The sequence below is a fragment of the Oryctolagus cuniculus genome, chromosome 4 (assembly GCF_964237555.1).
Source record: "Oryctolagus cuniculus chromosome 4, mOryCun1.1, whole genome shotgun sequence".
Taxonomy (NCBI): Eukaryota; Metazoa; Chordata; class Mammalia; order Lagomorpha; family Leporidae; genus Oryctolagus; species Oryctolagus cuniculus.
In genome coordinates this window covers 123,818,752-123,842,098 of record NC_091435.1, presented here as the reverse complement: position 1 = coordinate 123,842,098, position 23,347 = coordinate 123,818,752, and the positions used below count along the sequence as shown (strand labels likewise).

At 39.5% G+C, this 23,347-nt stretch overlaps 1 protein-coding gene and 1 pseudogene across 11 annotated transcripts in view; one reads left to right on the top strand and one right to left on the bottom strand.

The window, feature by feature from the left end:
• The window catches only part of LEKR1 (leucine, glutamate and lysine rich 1), a 221,482-nt gene that overhangs the window by 171,023 nt on the left and 27,112 nt on the right, over window positions 1-23,347 (top strand). For all 11 annotated transcript variants that reach the window (XM_051818730.2, XM_070072606.1, XM_051818732.2 and 8 more), the window contains 2 exons: window positions 6,447-6,540; window positions 22,477-22,641. In XM_051818730.2, the coding sequence (XP_051674690.2) occupies window positions 6,447-6,540; window positions 22,477-22,641 (259 nt within the window). The remainder of the gene's footprint in view (window positions 1-6,446; window positions 6,541-22,476; window positions 22,642-23,347) is intronic.
• LOC127482880 (small ribosomal subunit protein uS8 pseudogene) lies at window positions 8,951-10,318 on the bottom strand (annotated as a pseudogene).

Below are 23,347 nucleotides of genomic sequence, written 5' to 3'. Positions count from 1 at the left end.
TCATTTTTAAAAGTTATCATAGCTATTTTAGATGTTTTGGCTCCTAAAGTTTTAATCTGGTGTTTTATACTGAGGAGCACATCTCTAACTATATGAGGCTAGTGGCTGTCATACTGGATAATGCAGGATTATAGCATAACAATTGTTTGAAACTTGCTGAAATGTACTTTTTGGCATAATATATGGTCAATTCCATATGAGATTGAAAATAATAATTAATTTTTCCACTAGTTGTGCATACGGTTACTATTTTCATTAAATATTCTGCATCTTTAGGGAATTACTTTTCTGCCTGACCCCAGGTTATGATATTACACAGCTACAAAAAGGCCAATCACATGGAGTTGTGTGGTGTGTATTTCCATGGCCATCTGTGGTAGTCCAAAATTGAATTACATATAACAGAGATCTGTGTTAGATTCTACTACTATGATGTTGATAGGACTGTTTCTCCTTATAGTTATATCAAGTTTTACTTTTATCTATTTTGAGACTTTTTTGATAAGAACATTTAAGTTCATAATATTCATATTAAACTAAATTTATTATTTGCCTCAATGACTTTGGTCTTAAAGTCTACTTTGCCTAATATTAATATAGTTGTTTATTCCCTATTCTTTAATATATGCATATTATATCTTCCCCAAACTTTTCCTTTCAGCTTTTCCTCTCACAGCTGCCTCCTGACACACAGCCTACATTTTGTCTGGCATTCTAGTTCTGGTGTTTTGTTAGCTCCACTAATTATGTATGATCAAAATTATTATTTTGTACACATGGTATTTGTTTACATTTACCTACACACAGGCTGACTACGGAATTTCAGAACTCAGTACAAAATGAGAAAGAAGCTTTTTTCCTTTCTTTCAGTCTCAACCTATTGTGGTGGTTTTTGGTTTGTTTTATTTTTAAAGATTTGTTTGTTTGAAAGGCAGAGTTACAGAGAGGCAGAGGCAGAGAGAGAAAGAGAGGTCTTCCATCCACTGGTTCATTCCCCAGATGGCTGCAATGGCCAGAGCTGTATTGATCCAAAGCTAGGAGCCAGGAGCTTCTTCCTGGTCTCCCACATGGGTGCAAGGGGCCATCTTCCACTGCTTTCCCAGGCCATAGCAGAGAGCTGGATTGGAAGTGCAGCAGCCAGGATTCGGCCCACTCACCCATATGGGATGCCGGCACTGCAGACAGCAGCTTTACTCACTGTTCCACAGCACCAGCCCCTTTGGTTTGCTTTTTAATATCTTCTCCCTCAGGCAGAGCAATATCATATCAGAAAGTGAAAGTTGGCTCTCACAGATACTGATCCTTACCCCATGCCTACGCCTAGGCCCAGTTTCCCACCAAAGCGGAGGATGGCAGCAAGTCCCTAGTGGGGCAGGGGAGCAGGAGGCCGAGAACCATCCAGGGGAAGCAGGGAAGTGGCAGGAGGTGAGATTGTGTTGTAGCTGAGGACCCAAGCACCCAAGACATGCTATATTATTACATCGAGTTTCACTTACAAAACACAGATTCAAAAGTAAAATATTAGGATTTGAGGTTGATGGCCACAGAGCATTAAAACAGAAGCGCATGGTTCCTATCGGAGCCAGGGGCCCTGTACTGCCACCCTGATCCAGGCCAGAATTCCCCTCCTGGCCTGTGTTTGCCAGTGTCTGTGTTCTCCGCTTCTCCTGGCATGTCTGACCTTAGTCCTTCCTGCAAAGCATATTCTTTGGAAGTTCCTTAATTAAGGTCCCTGCTGGTGGTAAACTCACAGGTCTTATTTATCTGAGCATGTCTTTATTTCAACTCCATTCTGAAAAATAGTTTTGCAAGGTACTAAATTTTTGGTTGATAATTATTTTGTCACAGGACTTTGAACATGTTTTGCCGTATTTTGTCTGTCTTTGTTTCTGTTGAGAATAGTTTTCATTGTATTTGGGTTCCTTTGAAGATAATCTGCCTTTTCTCTCCAGCTACCTTTTAAATCTTTTTAACTTTGTATTTTTCATTTTCACTATGGGGTGCACAGATGTTAGATTTGTTTTTATGTATCTTCCTTAGGATCCACTGGGGCTTCTTGGATTTGTGGATTTGTGTTTTTCACCAATCTGAACTATTCCCCTCAGATATTTCTTCCTCCCTCTTTTTCTATTCATTACTTATGAAATTTTTTCATTCTGCCCTCCATATCTCATCTTTTATAGTAGCCTTATTGTTTGCTCTCAGTACTGTACTGTGTTTAATTTCTCTGAATTGCCTTTCAGATTTTTGGTTCTCTTTCAGCTAAGATAATCTGCTATAGGATGGATCATCCCCTGAGTTTTAGCTTCATTTGTTGTATTTTCCCATTTCTACAAGTTCAGTCTGGCTTTTTCAAACTTCACTGATCGTTTTAATTAATCTTCTCTTTTTTTCCAATACGTTAAATTAAATACCCTTTTTTCATATTCTGCCTCTGAAATTTTAATATCTTTGGGATTTGAGATCAGTTTTGCTGTCATTTGTATCTGCTCATTTTTCCTTTTACTGACTTTTTGAAAAATGGCTTTGGGAATTTTTTTTCTTATGAACCCATGAGTCTTTTTTTAAAAAAAAAAATTATTTATTTGAAAGGCAGAGCTACAGAGAGGCAGAGGCAGAGAAGAGAGAGAAGTCTTCCATCCACTGGTTCACTCCCCAAATGACCTCAATAGCTGGAGCTGTGCTGATCCAAAGTCAGGAGCTAGGAGCTTCTTCTGGGTCTCCCACACGGGTGCAGGGGCCCAAGAACTTGGGCCATCTTCTACTGCTTTCCCAGGCCATAGCAGAGGCTGAATCAGAAGTGGAGCAGCCAGGACTTTAACCAGTTGCCCATATGGGATGCCAGCACTACAGGTGGTGACTTTACCCACTATGCCACAGTGCTGGCCCTAAACCCATAAGTCTTAAAACTTTATCTATAGGAAACAAAATATTGGTGTTTTTCCTAGCCATCACCTTGAGGCAAGATGAACCCTACACCATTTTAAATTAAGTTCTCAGCATGAAACTTTTTGGATCACTTAGGTAGTGTGAATTCAGAATGCAAACATGCGTTTGTATTTACAAATTCCATGGGAAATTAGAATTTTCCCCTCTACTTATGCACAAAATTTGAAGCAGGTAATTTCCTTGTTGTCTCCTGAGAGGAGATGTTATTTGTGTTTTATGTAAACGGGCAGTTCGAATTCCACTCATGTACTACCTGTGTGATTCTTTGAGGTCCAGCTCTAAGAGAGTCTTCTCACTTCTGTACCCTTCATGGCTGTGAAATTTGAAGTCAAGTTCATTAGCTTCAGAAAGTATCTTCAAGGCTTCAGTACAGAGCTTACTGTCGGGGTTCTTCCTTTCACTTCATTTTTTAAGCTGCAGTTTAGAAGAATTTTAGTCGGGGCGCCAGATTCTGTCCCGGTTGCCCCTCTTCCAGGCCAGCTCTCTGCTGTGGCCTGGGAGTACAGTGGAGGATGGCCCAAGTGCCTGGGTCCTGCACCCCATGGGAGACCAGGAAAAAGCACCTGGCTCTTGCCTTCGGATCAGCGTGGTGCGCCGGCTGCAGCGCGACGGCCGTGGCAGCCATTGGAGGGTGAACCAATGGCAAAGGAAGACCTTTCTCTCTCTCTGTCTCTCTCTCTCACTGTCCACTAAAAAAATATATAATAAAGAAAGAAAAACAAGAAAAAAAATATAAAAAAAGGAAGAATTTTAGATTTACATAAGAATTACAAAGATATTACAGAGTTTCTGTTTCCATTTAACCAACTCTTTATAATTGTGGTATATCTTTCAAAACTAAGAAATTAACATTACTATAACACCATTAACTAATCTACAGATTTCATTAATATTTTACTATTTGCCATTGTTAATCTTTATCTGTTCTTCACTTGAGTTTTGTTCTCCATATATTTCTCAATTTTTATGCAGCACATTGATGAACTTTAAGGTATTTTCTTTGCATCTTAACTAGGATTTTATTTATTTTTCAGTAGGAAAGTTGTTAGAGTACTTAGTCTGACATACTTCTGGAAACAGAAGTTTGAGAGTTTTGTCGTTTTCAATATATTTTCCTCAAATGGTATTAATATCTGGGTTACCTAGTCAAATGTGTGTTCTTGTGTTAATGTCATTAAAACTTTCTGACCTAGAAATGTAGGCAATGTATAATGAAAATGTTTAATAATATTCTGAGTGTGACTAGACTAGAACTCAAAAATTCTGAATATTGTCTATGACAATATATAGTCATAGACAATGTCTACATATCATTGACAATGATAAAGTCAAGAAACTTAGCAAGTCTTTTGGTAGTGGGAAAGGAAAGGAGAAAATAGTTTGAGGAACACGAAGGAAGCAGAATACATGGAGCCTGCTACTGGATGATGCAGGAGAACAGGAGTAGTCAGAGATGACCCAGGATTTCCAGCCAAAGGTTTTCATCATTGCAGATTTTCAGAAATCAGGAGTAAAGGAAAGATTTCAAGACATAATGATGAGTTTGGTTTTTCTTGTCTGGAATCTTTGGTGTTAATGGATCATTAGGGTGCAGATTTCCAACAGATGGTTATTGTTATATATTAATGTTAGCCGTCACAAAGTGCACCGGACACCGGAGTAAGGGAAAGGGTTTATTGGGGAACACCCTACAGACCGGAGTGAAGGGGCGGCGAAGGAAAAAGAGAAGGAGACTGTAAGAGAGAGAGACAGAGGAGAGAGAAGAGAGATGAGAGGAGGAGAGCAGCCAAGAGAGGCCAAGAAAGCGCAGGAGAGAAGGACCGAGAGAACACGTGTTCAGGAACAGGCCCTTTTAAAACTTTGCCTGAGGGCGAGCAGGGAAGCAGGAGCAGCAAATCCCATTAGGATGGGGGTGGAGCCTGGCTCAGGTAGCTGGGCCATGCAGCCACCTGGCTAAAACTGCACCAGTTTCCTAACAGTTATAAATGAAATAAGAAAAGGGATCAGAGCTAAAAAGAAGAGAATGATGATGGAAAACGAAGGAATCAGAAGAAGGAGTGAGAGATAGAAAGGAATCACATACACAGAAAATAGTCATGGTGATTATCAATGAGCACATTTTGATGACTGTGCCAAGGAGAAGGAAACTTGATCAATAAGCATAGTATTTAAAGTGATAATTTCAGTGCCCCTGTGAAAGTTTCTTATGAATCTCCCATCCTTACTTCCACCCAGAGGATCACAAACAACTAGTTATGTGGATTAAAATGTTAAAGTGTTTTTGTGTCTTCTAATTTCTAATATTGTTTGTACTATACCACATCCCTGACATTTACCCTACTTAATTTGGTTTGTTCCTATCTGTGTTTGAGATAAGTAAAAGAAAAGAAAAAGAAATCAACAGGAATTGTTAATAGATATTGATTTTATGGCATATTCCTTTGTATATTCATCTTTTTAAGAAACAATATTATCTGATGTTAGAATTTAGTCATACTTTTTTTGAATCACACAACATTTTTTTATATTTCTGACTCTGCATATGTTGTTGCCATTTCCAAAATAAAAAATAACTGACACTTAGTAAGTAAGCAAAAATTAAGCCTGAAAAAATACTTTGCATGCAATGTTTGAGAATTGCTGTTAATTGTTTTTTTTTTTTCAAAGATTTTATTTATTTATTTTGAGAGGTAGAGTTACAGACAGTGAGAGGGAGAAACAGAGCGAAAGGTCTTCCATCCGTTGGTTCACTCCCCACATGGCCACAACAGCCAGAGCTTCTTCTGGGTCTCCCATGTGGGTGCAGGGGCCCAACAACTTGAGCCATCTTCTACTGCTTTCCCAGGCCATAGCAGAGAGCTGGATTTGAAGAGGAGCAGCCAGGACTAGAACCGGCACCTATATGGGATGCTGGCACTGCAGGCAGAGGATTAACCCACTGCACCACAGCACCGGCCCCTGTTAATTGTTAAATGGTATATAGTGGCCAGCGCCGCGGCTCAATAGGCTAATCCTCCACCTAGCGGCGCCGGCACACCAGGTTCTAGTCCCGGTCGGGGCGCCAGATTCTGTCCCGGTTGCCCCTCTTCCAGGCCAGCTCTCTACTGTGGCCCGGGAAGGCAGTGGAGGATGGCCCAAGTGCTTGGGCCCTGTACCCCATGGGAGACCAGGAGAAGCTCCTGGCTCCTGCCTTCGGATCAGCGTGGTGCGCCGGCCGCAGCGTGCCAGCCGTGCGGCCTTTGGAGGGTGAACCAACAGCAAAAAGGAAGACCCTTTCTCTGTCTCTCTCTCACTATCCACTCTGCCTGTCAAAAAAAAAAAAAAGGTATATAGTAGCACACACACATACACACCTATATATATATATATATGAGAATAAAAAGACTAAATGAATAAGCAGACTAAGCTGTGAAATAATATTTTCTGAGCCAGGAACTGCAACTTAGGAGGAGTGTTGGGGTGAGTCTTGACTCATTTGTCGGGTTTATGGTTTTCAGGAATTTGATGCTGATTTCACATCAGAAAAACATGGAGCAGCTGCAGGAAACCCTTAGACAGAAGCTGCTGAGTGATGATAACTGGAGGGAGAAGGTAATAGTAGATCGGCTTTTATCAGCATATGTCTTGTTTTTTAAAAATTCTACTTGCCAGACTATTCCAGGTAGATTTTTTGCTTCTATGTATACTTTCAATTCTTTCTGGAATTTCCCAGACCAAATGTGCTTATGATTTGCGTCCTTTCTAAAATATTTACCAATATCATGGGAATTTTTAAAAATAATTTAATCTTATAAAGTTAATATAGCCTTTGTTTCTCATGTATAATGTTTACTCTTTTTTAAAAGATTTATTTACTTATTTAAAAGTCAGAATTACACAGAGAGAGGAAAGGCAGAGAGAGAGAGAGGTTTTCCATCCTATGGTTCACTCCCCAGTTGGCCACAATGGCTGGAGCTGCGCTGATCCAAAGCCAGGAGCCAGGAGCCTCTTCTGGGTCTCCCACATGGTTGCAGGGGCCCAAGGATTTGGACCATCTTCCACTGCTTTCCCAGGCCATAGTAGAGAGCTGGATTGGAAGTGGAGCAGCCGGGTCTTGAACCAGTGCCCATATGGGATGCTGGCGCTTCAGGCCAGGGCGTTAACCCCCTGCGCCACAGCGCTGGCCCTTAATGTTTACTCTTAAATATTAATTTACTCTTAAATGTTTTTTTCCCAACAAGTCTAGAATCTACTTTTGATCTCATTCTTTTAATCTAGAAAATAATTAATTCTTACAACTTCTCTGCCTCTCTTATATTATAGAAAGATAATAGAATAGAAAATGACTTAAAATTATTCAGTTATGAAGATTTGAAAATATTTATCCTGGCAAATTAAAATTGAATAAGCATTTAGATTTAGCTTGTTATGATATAAAAAGAAATATTTATTCTTGGAGAATAAAAAAATTGCATAGATTTTTCAAAGCAATTGAAATACATACAATAAATACATATTCATTCCATAATTTTAAATAATATAAATAGTATTTTATATATTATTTGAGAGGCAGAGAGTAGAGGAACAGAGATAGAGCTCCCATCCACTTATATACTCATCAAATGCCTGCAGCAGCTGGGACTGGCCGAGGTCAAAGCCAGGAGCCAGGAATTCAATCCAGATCTCCCATGTGGGTAGCAGGAATATAGTCACCTGAGCCATCACTGCTGCCTCCCAAGGTCTGCATTAGCATGAAGCTGGGGTCAGGAACCTGGATATTGAACTCAAGCCAGCACCCTGATGAGACACAGCATCTTAACTGGTATCATAACCATGAGGCCAAACACTTGCCCCCAAGTGATATTTAAAAATTGTTAGTCCCAAGAGTCAAAGGGATCACATAAACAAGACTAGTGTCTGCAAATACTAACTGATAGAATTTAAAAGGTAGAGAACGATCCAACATGGGAAATGGGATACACAGCAAACTCATAGAATAGCAGATGTCCTAAACAGCACTCTGGCCTCAGAATCAGCCCTTAAGGCATCTGGATCCGGCTGAAAAGCCCATGAGACTATTTCAGGCATGGAAAGCCAAGACACTCTGACAAAAAAAAAAAAAAAAAAAAAAAAAAAAAAAAAACCCTAAATGAAAGATCTCCGCGAGTGAGATCCCAGTGGAAAGAACAGGTCATCAAAGAAGGAGGTACCTTTCTCTGAAGGGAGGAGAGAACTTCCACTTTGACTATGACCTTGTCCAAATATGATCAGAGTCGGCGAACTCAAAAGGCTTCCATAGCCTTGGCAACTCATGACAAGAGCCTCGGGTGATTACTGACGCCATAAACAAGAGTGTCAATTTGTTAAGTCAACAACAGGAGTCACTGTGCACTTACTCCTCATGTAGGATCTCTGTCCTTAATGTGCTGTACATTGTGATTTAAAGCTATAACTAGTACTCAAACAGTATTTTTTACTTTGTGTTTCTGTGTGGGAGCAAACTGTTGAAATCTTAATAAATACTAAACTGATCTTCTGTATATAAAGAGAATTGAAAATAAATCTTGATGTGACTGGAAGGGGAGAGAGAGTGGGGGGTGGGAGGGAAGTTATGGGGGGGAAGCCATTGTAATCCATAAGCTGTACTTTGGAAATTATATTCATTAAATAACAGTTAAAAATTATTAGTCCCTACCTTCTCAAGCATGTACAGTTCTAGTCATTGAGGCAACAGCCATCCTCTCCCTCCCATAAGTTTCCAGTAGTCCTGGATTGACCCCTGGCCCTATTCTGTTTACTGAGCTGAAGCCTGCAGAACTCCTTTCCTTCCCAACTGGTATCAATGCTTAGCACTGGTCTTCTGTCTTGGTTTTCTTACTGTGTCTTATATTTTCCTCTAGAACAGGATCTGGCCAGTTCTAGATTCAGATTGTTTGACTGGAGTCCTGACAGTCTTGTTCACTGTCAGACTATTCTCCTTGGACACTGGATCCTATAACTTGTGACCTTGAGTAATAAGCAGTGTCACCTTAAAACTAAAATCTTCCTTAGAAATCCCCCATTTTGCCATCTCACAGATTGAAACCTTTTAAATATTGTTGCTGTCTCAGATCAATTCTAAATTTGTCACTTCCATTTCCAGTCTTCAGAGATACTCAATGAGTACCAGCCTCTATAAATCAATTTTCCTTCCCTTGCCCTTCACGGTGCATGGTCAGGCTATAATAAAAATGAGCACTGTAACAATGGTTCCATCTGCACAAAAATAAAATTTGAGAACATGGCATAAAGTTGCTATAAGTGTCTTCTTCTTCAGCACAGGCTGTTTCCTTCTTCTCTAAGGCCTATGGGGTTTTTTGGTTTTGTTTTTTTTTGTTTGTTTGTTTGTTTGGGTGTGTGTGTGTGTCCACTGAGCTTTTATTTGTATGCACCTGTTACATCCCTAGAAAAAGAATACCAAGATTTTCCCTCCTGCGTGTTTTCGTCTTGCTTCCTCGTGGTCCATGATACCAGCTGAGGTTGTCAGTACAATGAAACCCAACTGGTGGGATGGAAACAGATTATTCTGCCATTTTTTCTAGATCTTTCAGCTGTACATCAAATCTGGGGCTGGCCAATCCACACTTGTTTAACCTACAGGTGAGGTTCACAACAATTTTCCAGGCTCTGTGGTCAACATTGATTTCAAATTCACCAATGTAACCAGGCTTCATCATCACAGTTAGAAACCTGTCAGTGACTTTGGAGCTTGGCCTAATAAGAACCTGGCACTTGCCTCTTTTTTCGGCATTGTTGATGCTCTTGAGAGCATCGGCCAGAACATTCACGCTCACCACCATTTTGGCCCAGAAAGATGGCAGAAAGAGGAACGGAGGCACAAGAGCATGGAGTTATGGAGGCCTGTGCTCTTTAATTCTTTCTAATTTTTACTAGCCTTGGTGTACTCAGTTGGCTCATCTGCTCTTACCTACTCCTGCTGTTCTTAACAATTCATTTTTAAAATATGAAAAGATGATCAACCCACATAGCAATCCAAAATATACAAATTAAAATAATGAGAGGTTGTTTTTTACCCATCCAATTGGTAGATTGATTTTGGCACTGTGGTAAAGGTCTTTGTGAAGTAATCTCTCACCCTTCTATGGAGCTGGGATTAAAGCAACCATTTGGAGAGAAGTTTCTTGATATAGATCAAGAGGTATTATAAATGTCTCATCTTTGACTCAAACTTCACTGTTGGAAAAAATTGGGGTAGACATCCAGCAATCCTTCCCTCTTCTCAAACTTCTAAGCTCCTTCTCTCAGCCAAATGGAGTGAACTTTCCTCCCTTTGGTGTGTACAAATTCCCCATCTCCATGTGTACACTCCATGGAGGGTCCCAGATGCACTCCCCCGAGGCAGAATCTCTATATGATCTACTCCAGTATTCAAGCTCACTGTACCCTGTTGATGAGGGGGTAACACAAACAGTAGAACAAGTTAGTGTTAGCATCTGACCACATAAAAGCATTTATGTTCTTGCTATATCCTATTAAGTCAATTTGATGGTAAAACTAACCCTATATAAATCCTCTACATCCTTACTAAGACCATGATCTCTTTCTAATATATTTATTATATCAAAAATATATTTTTGGCATATATAATTTTCTATAATATAAATGGCCATTTCACTTTGTTTAGAGCACATGACTTCTTGTTAATAATGTTAAAAATGTTACCCTTTAGCTAGCAGTAAGTCAAAATCCAGTAAAGCCAAAGAATGATTATTAATTCTTGGCTGTGTTCACTGTTGAGACTATGAATAAAAAGTTCTCTAAAAGTCCTCTCATGAGAAAGGAGAATCACTAATGTGACATTGTCATCTGTTTCTTGGGTCACTGTGCCTTTGCGTAGGAATGAAATGTTCCCTTTACAAATATATAATACACATATTAGAATAAACTTCATAAATGCTTTTAGCATTCAAAAAGTAGATAGCAATTTGTGCCTGTGCTTAATTATTGTAAAAAGCCCATAATAAGATCAATAGTTGCTAAGCAACAAGGATGGCACATTTTTAAAAACTACATATTTACTAATTGCCATAGATTTTTGTTTATTTCAAGTATTGCTTTGATGTGAAGAAAGCAAATTAATGTGCATGCTGAATCTTTAAAATTGATTCCAAATGCACAATGTTGTCACTATTCAGTTGGAATTTTGTAATTAAAATATCTCCCATAACCGACTGTTTATGTAATCAATTCATATCACTCATTGACCAGCACTTTTTAGTGCAATGAAAAAATTTTAAATATTTTCTTAGATCATTATCACGATAACATTTTAGAAGTGCAACATTGACCTCATTTTAAATGGTACATAAAACTTTTTAAAAACCAATAGTTAAAACAGAGAAAACCTTACTTTCTGGCTAAAGCAACTGGATTGCTAGGGAAAATGCAGGGATTACTTCAAAAAGTAGTGAATTCCAGTTTTGAAGGGAAATTAAAAAAAACTCACAATTTTTTCAAAATAGAAGAGCCAAATGGCCTAATAATTTCTAATGTGTTTTAATGTACTATTAATAAGGTTAAAAAGAATAATTTATAAAATACAAAATTTATTTATATAATATATATTATTTATTAAAAATAAAAATAAGGCTGGCCGGCGCCGCGGCTCACTAGGCTAATCCTCCGCCTTGCGGCGCCGGCATACCAGGTTCTAGTCCCGATCGGGGTGCCGGATTCTGTCCCAGTTGCCCCTCTTCCAGGCCAGCTCTCTGCTGTGGCCCGGGAGTGCAGTGGAGGATGGCCCAAGTATTTGGGCCCTGCACCCCATGGGAGACCAGGAGAAGCACCAGGCTCCTGGCTTCGGATCAGCGCGGTGCACCAGCCGCAGCAGCCACTGGGGAGTGAACCAACGGCAAAGGAAGACCTTTCTCTCTGCTTCTCTTTCTCACTGTCCACTCTGCCTGTCAAAAAAAATAAATAAAAATAAAAAATAAAAAATAAGGCTTAAATAATATTGAGGGTTTGAATTTTTTTAAATTTTAAGTTGCCATGCAACTTTTAAAACTGAATTAGTAAATCTTTACTTAATATATGCTAAATTGACCTTTTGTATATAAAGATAATTGAAAATTAATCTTGATGTGAATGGAAGGGGAGAGGGAGTGGGACAGGAGAGTGTTGTGGGTGGGAGGGAAGTTATGGGGGGGGGAAGCTATTGTAATCCATAAGCTGTACTTTGGAAATTTATGTTCATTAAATAAAATAAAATAAAACTGAATTAGTAAAGTCCCCAAAATGTCATCTAGAATCACCTACAAATATCATCTAATATAAGCCATTAATATAGGTACTAAAAATAATCTCCATTGGTAATTTACTATATGCCAACTTTTATGCTGAATGCTTTCCAACAATGTAACTTAACCATCATGACATTATTTCCCCTTTTGCATGTAAATAAGAAAGACTCAGAGAAGTCAGGTAATTTGTCAAGGTTATACATCCAGGAAATGAATTGAGAATTAACTTCATATATTTAAATACAAAGTCCAAAACATCTCCACTGAGCCAAGGAATAATAGGAACCAGATTTACTGTTTTACCTAAAACAAACAAAAGACAGAAGAAAAGATAGAAAACAACAGTTTCAAGATATTGAACATCAGATGACAAAGGATAGTGATTTTTAGCAACGGGAGACAAACATGATTGCGGTATCTTAGTACCTTGAAAGAAATTCCAGGTCATGAAGCCAGGAGAGGGTAACCAGGTTGAGCCTGGCAGATTCTTTGAGTGGAAAAGACCCTGCTGAGAGTTCCAGGAGGTCAAGGTGGCTAGTTACAGGATAGTGTCCATAGAAGAGAGCTGCACTGGGGAAGAATATTGGAGATATACAAAGATTTACTCCCCTTCGAAGATGTATATGATCAGTTCATACATGTGCGAAACTACCCACCACTAGGGAAAGGCCTTATGAAAGGACGAGAAGAATACCGAATACTCACATATGGCCAATGATAATGCCTGTTTGCACCAGCCAGACTGAAAAACTTACAATTCAGGGAACTGGGTGGAGTACTTAGGGAAATGTCTTACATCATTAGTTTGGGATAATTAGCCCTAGATGAAATGCTGATCTGATCCTGCCTAATAGGTTTTGAAAAGAAAACCTAAAATAATCAAGCTAATTCCAAGAAACTTAACTGCCTCCAAGAATAAGAATCAAGAATATTCATGGAATACAAAAATATCCAGCACCTAACAAGGTAAATTTCATGATATCTGGCATTCAAACAAAAATTTCTATGCATGGAAAGAAATAGGAAAGTGGAGCTCATAATGAAAATTTTAAATGAAATCGAAGAAAGAAAATTGGTCCAGAAAGGTATGATGTTAACATTAACAGACAAGGACATTGAAAGTAGTTATGATGGCTATATTCCAGATGTCCAGAAGCCAAAGGAAAAACTGACCATTTTAGATAGATACATGGAAAATGTAAAGAGGCCTAAACTGAAGTAGAGATGAGAACTACAGTGTCTGAAATGAAAAGTATAGTAGATTAGATTAATGGCAGATTAGGCACTCCAGAAGAAAAGTATAGTGAACTTAAGTAAAAGCAATAAAAAGACTTTTGAAATAAAACAAGATAGAAAAGAGATCCAAAAAATATATATAAATAGATAAAACATTGGTGAGCTATGAGACAAATTCAAATGACCTAATATGTGCATAATGAGAATTCATGAAGGACAGATGAGAAGATGAGACAGGAAAAGTATTTCAAGAAATAATAACTAAAAGTCTTGTAAATTTAATGAAAATATACACCTACATATTTAAGGAGCAAGTGGAAGTAACCAAGCACACCAAAAACATTATAATACATTGCTCAAAAACAATGATAAAAAATAAAAAATTAAACATTCTGGGGTGGCAGGGGGACATATTATATAGAGAGGAACAAAGATAATAATTACAAGAGATTTTTCATCAGAAACAGTGCAAATAAGAAGACAATGGTATTGAAAGTAGCAATACAGGGATGGAGGCTAGAATCAGTCAACCTGCTATTCTGTACCAAGTGGAAATTTTTTCAAATATGAGGATCAAATACTTTTTCAGGAAATCTGAAAAAATGTATTACTAACAGACTGATGATATAAGACATATTAAAAGTCTTTTAGTCTGAAGGAAAATTATGCCAGATAGAAACAGATCTATAGAGAGGAACATAGCCAGATCTAAACAAAGGAATGTAGAAAACCAGAAATGGAAAAAATGTGGGTAATACATGGGTTATTATTATTCAGATTTCTTTAAAATATAATTGAATAAATGAAAAATAATAATCTGAAGTGATATTTACTACATAGAGAAATAAAATATATGATAACAATAGCACAACAGCTGGGAGGAGATAAACGAAGTACAGATGTGCTATGGGATTACTTAACCATGGATTACCTCCAATTGTAAACCTATTGGAAGCTGAAAATGTTAAGCTCTGGCCGGCACTGCGGCTCACTAGGCTAATCCTCCGCCTGCGGCGCTGGTATCCTGGGTTCTAGTCCCGGTTGGGGCACCAGTTCTGTCCCGGTTGCCCCTCTTCCAGGCCAGCTCTCTGCTGTGGCCAGGGAGTGCAGTGGAGGATGGCCCAGGTGCTTGGGCCCTGCACCCCATGGGAGACCAGGAGGAAGCACCTGGCGTCGGCCATAGCGGCCACTTGGGGGGTGAACAAACGGAAAAAGGAAGACCTTTCTCTCTGTCTGTCTCTCTCTCTGTCTAACTCTGCCTGTCAAAAAAAGAAAAAAGAAATTAAAAAATAAAGAAAGAGTGGCCGGCGCCGCGGCTCACTAGGCTAATCCTCCGCCTAGCGGCGCCGGCACACCGGGTTCTAGTCCCGGTCGGGGCGCCGGATTCTGTCCCGGTTGCCCTCTTCCAGGCCAGCTCTCTGCTGTGGCCAGGGAGTGCAGTGGAGGATGGCCCAGGTGCTTGGGCCCTGCACCCCATGGGAGACCAGGAAAAGCACCTGGCTCCTGGCTCCTGCCATCGGATCAGCGCAGTGCGCCGGCCACAGTGGCCACTGGGGAGTGAACCAACGGCAAAGGAAGACCTTTCTCTCTGTCTCTCTCACTGTCCACTCTGCCTGTCAAAAAAAAAATAAAAATAAAAAATAAAGAAAGAAAGAAAATTAAAAAGAAAATGTTAAGTCCAAAGTGCAGTTAATATACCTAACCTTCCAAACATGACAGTTTAGCCCACCTTAAACATGCTCAGAACACTCATATTAGCCCGGCAGTTGGGCAAGATCATCCAACTCAAAGTCCATCTTACAATAAAGTACCAAACGTCAAATAATTTGTTGACTACCATACTGGAAGACTGAAAGTGAAAAACCCAATAGTTATTCTGCAACACTATCCTGGGAAAAGATCAGCATTCAAAGTATGTTTCCTAGTGAAAGCATGTCATTTTTGCACCACCATAAAGTTGAAAATTTTAAGTTGAACCATGCTAAGTTTTATACTGACTGTGAGATTGCTATATAGGACATTTGGTAACATATCTAGGTTGTATTAAATTAAAGATGCATTCTATAACCCTAAAGTAACCAGAAGAACAGAAAAATGAGAGCCAATAAACCAGTAAATGAGATAAATGCAAAAAGAAGAGATGGGCCAAATAGACAACAAGTTAAAAGACAGCAGATTTAGGGGCTGGCGCTGTTGTACAGTGGGTTAAAGCCCCATTCTGCTCTGGTTCAAGTCCCGGATGCTCCACTTCTAATCCACCTCTCTGCTATGGCCTGTAAAAGCAGTAGAAGATAGCCAAAGTCATTGGACCCTGCACATGCTTGGGAGACCCAGAAGAAGCTCCTGGCTCCTGGCTTTGGATTGGCATACCTCTGGCTGTTGCCGCCATCTGGGGAGTGAACCAGTGGATGGAAGACCTCTCTCTCTCTCTCTGCCTCTGCCTCTCTGTAACTCTGCCTTTCAAATAAATAAATACAACTTTTAAAAAAAAAAGGATAGCAGATTTAAAGCTTGTTATATCTATAATCACATTACATGTAAATGGTTTAAACCACGGGTCAGCAAACTTCTATAAAATACCTGTCAGTAAATATTTTGGTTTTGTGGGACTCTATCATAGCGTTCAAATCTGCCATTTTAGCAAAACAGCAGGCATAGGTATTGAATAGGCATGGTTGAATATAATCTGTGGGCCATAAGTTGCTGTACTCTGGTCTAAATATCCCCATTCAAAAGGCAGAGATTTTCATGTTGGATAAAAATGCAAGACCCTGCCTATAAAAATATCCTTTAACATAAGGATACAAGTAGATTAAAAGTAAAGGATGAAAAAAGACATAACATGCTAACACAGAGCATAAGAAAGCTGGAGTAGTTATTTTGCATCAGAAAAAGTAGACTTCAGAGCAAATAAATCAGAATGTTGAGAATATTAATGGGGATAAAGAAGGTCATTTCATAAAGACTAAGAGGTCGGTTCACCAGGAGGACATAATAACCCTAAGTGTTCATTCTCCTAGTGACAGCATAGAAACACATGCAGCAAGAGCTGACGCAACTGCAAGAGAAAAAGACAGATCTACCCTTAGAGTCTGACATACCAGTATTCCTCTCACTAACTGACAGAAGACTAGCCTGACATTCAATAGAGCTGTAAACTACAGAAAGTGGTAAAATCATGTCTTTTTAGGAGATATAGTAACAAACACTGGTAACAACCCTGACCTAATTAATATTTATGGAATTCTCTATTTGACAGCAAAATGTACATTCTTTTCATGTGTACATGAAACATTTACCAAAACATATTTTGTGTTATAAGTCCCAATAAATTTAGAAGGATTCTTGTCATAAATGGAATTAAGTTAGGAACCATTAGCCAAAAGTCTCTGGAAAATTACCAGGTACTTTGAGACCAAATAAATACAAGTCCACATGCTTAGCCACTCTGCTGTATAGACATGTGGGGGGACAGGTTACCTGGAAAAACTATACGTGCTGAGCTGTAGAACTCACCAGAAGCTCTGAGTGTGTGCACCCTCTCTACCTGTAGTAGTTCTATCATCCTGTGAAGGTACTTCACCTCACTAGGCCCGTTTCTTAATCTAGACAACGGGAATTACGGTCATATTACCTTATGTTTTTAGAGTTGTAATAATTAAATGAATATGTATATGAAGATTGTTCTGTACCACACCTCCAGAGTTTCTATGCACCCAGTGAACATTCTTCACCTTCTACCGTAACTTCAGACAGTTCTTGGCAGGACGTGACCTACAACCACATATTCCGATCCCTTAGCATTGGGTTTTTTTTACTGCAAATTCTATATATTGAATAAACATCTACTTATATGATATGTTTTTTCAGTAGTTAATACAGAAATAAACTAAAGCGTTTGTTTTCAAACAGTAATTTTTTCTAACTTTTGGAAAATAGAATAATTTATTTTTAGGAGAAATATTTTCAAAAATGGCATTGACAGATCAAATATAAATAAATGATCTGATTCTTTCTTTGGAATCCGAAATTCCCACTGGTTTTGAAGGTATTATGCAATAAGTGATTATGTTATAACATGGTGATTAGCCTCATCAACAGAAGATGGTAATAACAAACTCAAACACAGAGTTCTCACTTGGAAAATAACCAGTGAAGAGACAGCACTTTGTACGTCAGTATTAATTACAGATTTTATAAAATCTAATGATACATTTGAACAACAAAAACAAAAGGAATTAAACAAGGGCAATGTTCAACAAGTTCTAGAGTCATCAGGAAACCTTTACCAAGGAGATGGAATTTGAGCTAGAGGAGACTGTAGATAAATAAAAACCAAAAATAATTAAAACCTGAAAGTGTACACAACTGATTTTACTACTTGCAACTCTTGAACTCATATATTACTTAAACTTTTCTAAGAGGAATTGCCTCATGATTATCAAGATTATTATTTTATAAAGTGATTATGCTTTATATATATAGATATATATACATACACTATCACCAATTCATTTATTTTGTATAAACATAAGTCCTGAAAGCCAACATGTCTTAAACTAACAGCTCCTATCAACATGCAATAGCATTTGGCATAGCAGTTAAGACACTACTTGGTTCACCTACATCCCATACGGCAGTGACTGGGTTCCAGTCCTGGCTCTGCTCCTGATTCCAGCTTCCTACTCTGCATCCTGGGAGGCAGTGGGTGATAGCTCAAGAAGTTCAGTCCTGGGGCCAATGTTGTGGTGTAGCAGGAGTCGCGGCCGCTCCATTTCTGATCCAGCTCCCCGCTAATAGGAAGGCAGCTGAGGATAGCCCAGATGCCTGAGCCCCTGCACCCATGTGGGAGACCCAGCTCCTGGCTTCAGCCTGGCCCACCCCTGGCCATTGGAGCCATTTAGGGAGTAGACCAGCAGATGGAGGACCTCTCTCTCTGTGTGTCTCTTCCTATCTCTCTGTGTAACTCTGCCTTTCAAATAAATAAAACAAATCTTAAAAAAAATTCAGTCCCGGGGGCAAAAGTGGGTCTGGGTTTGCAACGCCCGACCAGAGGGAGGGAAAAAAAAAAAAATTCAGTCCCTACCACCCACATGGGAGATGTAGATTGAGTTCTGGGCTCCAGCTTTGGCCTGGGCTAGACCTGGCTTTTGCAAGCATTTGGGGAGTAACCCAATTTTTATCTTGATAAAAAATATTCTCTCTCTCTCTGCCTGCTTTTCAAGTAAATAAAATAAATATTAAAAATAAGTAACATGGGCCGGCGCCGGGCTCACTAGGCTAATCCTCCGCCTTGTGGCACTGGCACACTGGGTTCTAGTTTCGGTCGGGGCGCCGGATTCTTTCCCAGTTGCCCCTCTTCCAGGCCAGCTCTCTGCTGTGGCCAGGGAGTGCAGTGGAGGATGGCCCAAGTGCTTGGGCCCTGCACCCCATGGGAGACCAGAATAAGTACCTGGCTCCAGCCATCGGAGCAGCACGCCGGCTGCGGCGGCCATTGGAGGGTGAACCAATGGCAAAGGAAGACCTTTCTCTCTGTCTTTCTCTCTCGCTGTCCACTCTGCCTGTCAAAAAATAAAAAAATAAAAATAAGTAACATGGACACAATAATTTGGAATGAATTCATCTTCTCAGTGGCAAATACTATACTCCTTAGGCTAATTATTTTGTTTGTGGGCTCATCATTTTATTCAAACCACTCAGATGAAGGAACCAGTAGTCCCAACTTTGGGCACTATAGTGTCAACACATTCAGACGGCTCTTCTTTTCCCATTGCAGCTTCCCTAAAAGTTTGAAAATCCCATCTTTTTCCCTGGTGCAAATTAAAAACCAAACCAGGAATAGTCAATCACTTTTCCCCCTCTGCAGTGCTTTTTCCTTCTCACCCTCCATATATTCCTTGCTTTTCCCTCCCTTTCCTTGCAGTAGTGCCAGGAATAATTCAGAGGCAAGACAATCTGCTTGCCTCCTGCAAGAAGAGAACATTGTCCACATGCAGGCTGGGCGCCATTACCCTTCTTCCTTGAATGTTTCCTTTGTTTCATCTACAGCAGGAGATACCACTGATTTCTCAAATGACTTCTTCTCCGTAATAAAAAAAAGTTCCTTCTGTCACCTATGTTACAATTTGTCCTGTCTAACCTAGTTTATATTCATTCTCATTCTTTTAATTTAAGAAGTTATATATTTTTGAAAGGTCTATTTGTTTTGAATTAGCTGTTAGACTCTACCAATTAACCACATGAGTTTGTTTTAAACATTTGATAGTTTCATACCTCATTATACACTTTCCTTGAGTTTCTCCAAAAATCTTAAAGTTGTTTTTTTTTAAATAGAGTCAGAACATCTTGTGGAGTATTAACCCTTAAGGTTAGACCTTCCAACTTTCCCACATGTTTGGTGTTTGATTCTCTCCTTTCATATGTTCCTGACTTATCACTGACTGAAGCACAGTGATTGCAGGGGAAGTAGTAGATGTCAGGCTAGGGAATGCACGGCTGCCATATCCAGTGTTTGGGTTGCACAAGAGCTGGGTCATAGGAAGAAAGGGAGCTGGAGTCTCACCTGCGCTCTGTTCACCGAGGTCTGCACCTGGCATGAGACTGGTTTCCATCTAAAGAAGGAGTGCTTTGTCAGTTCACACAAGGGCACATCATGTACAGGAGTCTTTATTTTATATGAATGCATTGAGAAACTATTAAGAACAAAATAATCTAGTTATAATGTGTAAAGAATACTGTGCTGTGTATAGCACAGATTGGAGAGAAGCCAGAGTAGCAAAAGGAGGTGGGTCAGGAAGTGACAGTGGCCAGGACTAGGGTTGTGGAAGATATAGACAAATGGATAGAGTCAAGTCATCTTTGGTTGGGTGTGGAGGGTAAGGTGTGACTGATAATGCTTTAGTTACTGACTGAAGTGACTAGATGGATGGTGGTGGTGCTGTATCCTGACATGGAGAGGAGCTTGGAGAAAAATTGGCTTGGGAAGAGGGCATTATATTGAGATTTCTGAACCATACAGGTTTTTGGAGACACCTGTGGGTTGTCTAAATGGCTACCAGGAGGCAAGTGGATGTAAGTACCTTATATTCAGAACAGTGTCTATTCTTTTTTATTTGTTTGTTTTTTGTTTAGATTTATTTATTTTCTTGAGAGGCAGAGTTACAGATAGAGAGGTCTTCCATGCTGTGGTTCACTCCCCAAATGGCTGCAGAGGCCAGAGCCGAGCTGATCCGAAGACAGGAGCTAGGAGCTCCTTCTTTGTCTCCCATGCAGGTATAGCAGCTCAAGAACCTGGGCCATCTTCCACTGCTTTCCCAGGCCATCAGCAGGGATGCAGGATCAGAAGTGGAGCAGCCAGGACTCAAACCGCACCCCTATAGGATGCTGGCGCCTACAGTGCCACAGAGCTGGCCCCTGTTCTTTTTTCTGACTGCTTCAAATACTCTCTGTGTCTTCAGAGTCTGAGAACAGCTCATCTGAATAATTCTACAATGTTCATAAAAGATCCTTAGTCAAATTTCACCCAAACAATTCAAAAATTTATTTTGAGAGAGCCAGAATAACTTCTTGCATTGAGACTAAACATAATTACTTAGCCTTGGGACAAATGTTCAGTCCTCTCCCAGATGCAAAAAGAATTTAATTGACTCCACACTGGGGCTGATCATCTGTCTGCCTTTTATTTAATTTAAAAGGCTTGGTGCAAACTTTCTTACCAAACGTTCTATGTCCTGATACCCTGGTTTCAGTTTTTCCTTGAGAAACTCAAGTGGCATGGTTCCTTCTTTTAATGACCAGGATCACACATTTGGTCAGTCGGAGAAAGGGGGAGAGATAAATGTCCCAATTTACCTGGCACTTACCCCCACCTTGGGCATAATGCAAACTAGAACCTGCCTATCCCTGGTATCCCTTCTCTTGTCCTAGGAGTGAGTGACGCCAGCACTCATAGTTTTGTTCTCTCTCTTGCTCCTGCAGCAGAGCCAAAATCAATGGGCAAAAACCATATGGAGGGAGATGTTGGCTTAACTGAAGGCAACACTGCCTAAGGCTTAGTGCTGAGAATGGGAGCGCCTGCTGGGGAAGGAGTGAGTTATGGTTTCTGGAGGTGTGAGGCACACCGCAGTCATTTGCTATGGATTCTGTGGGGAACACAGAAGGGCTGGAGCGTGAAAGTAGCCCCCACTGACTGTTGAGTTCCTGCGTGTGCTAGAGCTTTACACAAATGCCCCAGCTCATTTAATCCACATGATGACCCTCAAGGGAACCAGTCATAACCCCACCAGGGGAGGTTACTGCCACAAACTTGAGATCACACAGCTAGCAAGTGACAGGGCCAAAATTTAGAGCCAGGATTTAAACTCAACTCCACCTGAATCCAAAGTCCTTGTTTATTCTTTTCACAGTTCACGGAAGCTTGAAAGACTAAACTAGGAGGTTTCTAAGTTCCCTTCTAGCATTGTGATTCTAAGTCAAAACATGGATACAGGAGACACTATGTTTTCCTTGAGTCATCGTCCCAGCCTCCATCACATTCAAATGATTATCTGTGAATCCAATACATTCTACAACCTCCATCAAGAAACAGTCACTTGAAAAATCATCATTGTATCTTGTAGCCCCTCTGAATTTTCACCTGAACATAATATAAACGCCTCAAGAACTGTAGGATTTTTTTTTCCTTTATAGTCTGCTGGGAAGGACTGAGTTTACAATATAAATGACTAAGCTTTTAGTCATTTAAGTAGAAATGACTACTTTAGTACTTCTGAAAACTGTCACATACATAGTTCTAACCTCTACTTACTTTTCAGGTTTCAGAAGGTCTTAGAAAGCCTTGGACTGTTTAGCTCAAGGTTAATTCTAAGTCAGAATTTTTTAATACTAGAATTTTTAAGATAGTTTAATTAAAAATTTAATGTTACAATTATAACACATTAGAGTCTGAAAATAAAATCAATGTACTTATTTTAAGGTAAAATGATTTAATAGTGTGTTAAATACTGTTTTCCAGATTGAAGCTGAACTTGCCAAGGAAAGAGCCCGACATTTAGTTGAATTTGAGGAACAAGCTCTTCTCTTTAAGGAAGAAGCGAAACTGGAACTTGATATTGAAAAAGAAAAGCACCAAGAAATAATCCAGAAGTACAAGAAAGAACAAGAAGAACTACAAACGAAGGTCTATAATTATGCTGTTCGTCATCATTTATATATGTTTGAAACTGCAAATACTGGATATTTCCTCCTAAGAACACTACAGTCTTTATAACTTTGGTAGCTTTCTTCGCAGTCACCATGCCTTGATTTTAGCCACACAAGTAAAATGATGTGGCTGGTCTCCAGAGTGGATAAATGAAATAAGTTGTACAAGTGTACAAACCAGATATGAATGGATTTTTTTCTACTAGAATAAACTTATTTTTAAAACAGCGTAAAATCTATGATCAATAATTAGCATGGCTGGATAGTCCAACATTGCAAATATCCAACATCAAGACAGGTATTTTACATAATTAAAAATGTCTCAATAACTAAAACATATCCTTTTTAACTGCAGATATTTTCAGTTCTATACGGCTTTGAAAGAAGAGGGAAATTTTTATTTTTTTTATTTGAAAGACAGATTCCACCCACTAATTCACTACCTAAATGCCCACCATACCCAAGAGCAAACATTCAGTCTCCCAAGTGGGTGGCAGGGACCCAAGTACTTGAGCCATGGTCTTGCTGCTTCCCAGCAGGAAGGTGGCTCAGAAGTGAAGTCTCCAGGACTTGTCCCTGGCACTGGGATGTGAGCGTGTTATGTCACAAGGACCTCCCCTAGGGAAATATTTTTAGGTGTAATCATACCCCCCTAATTTCTTAAATAGAGTTCCTCAAATATA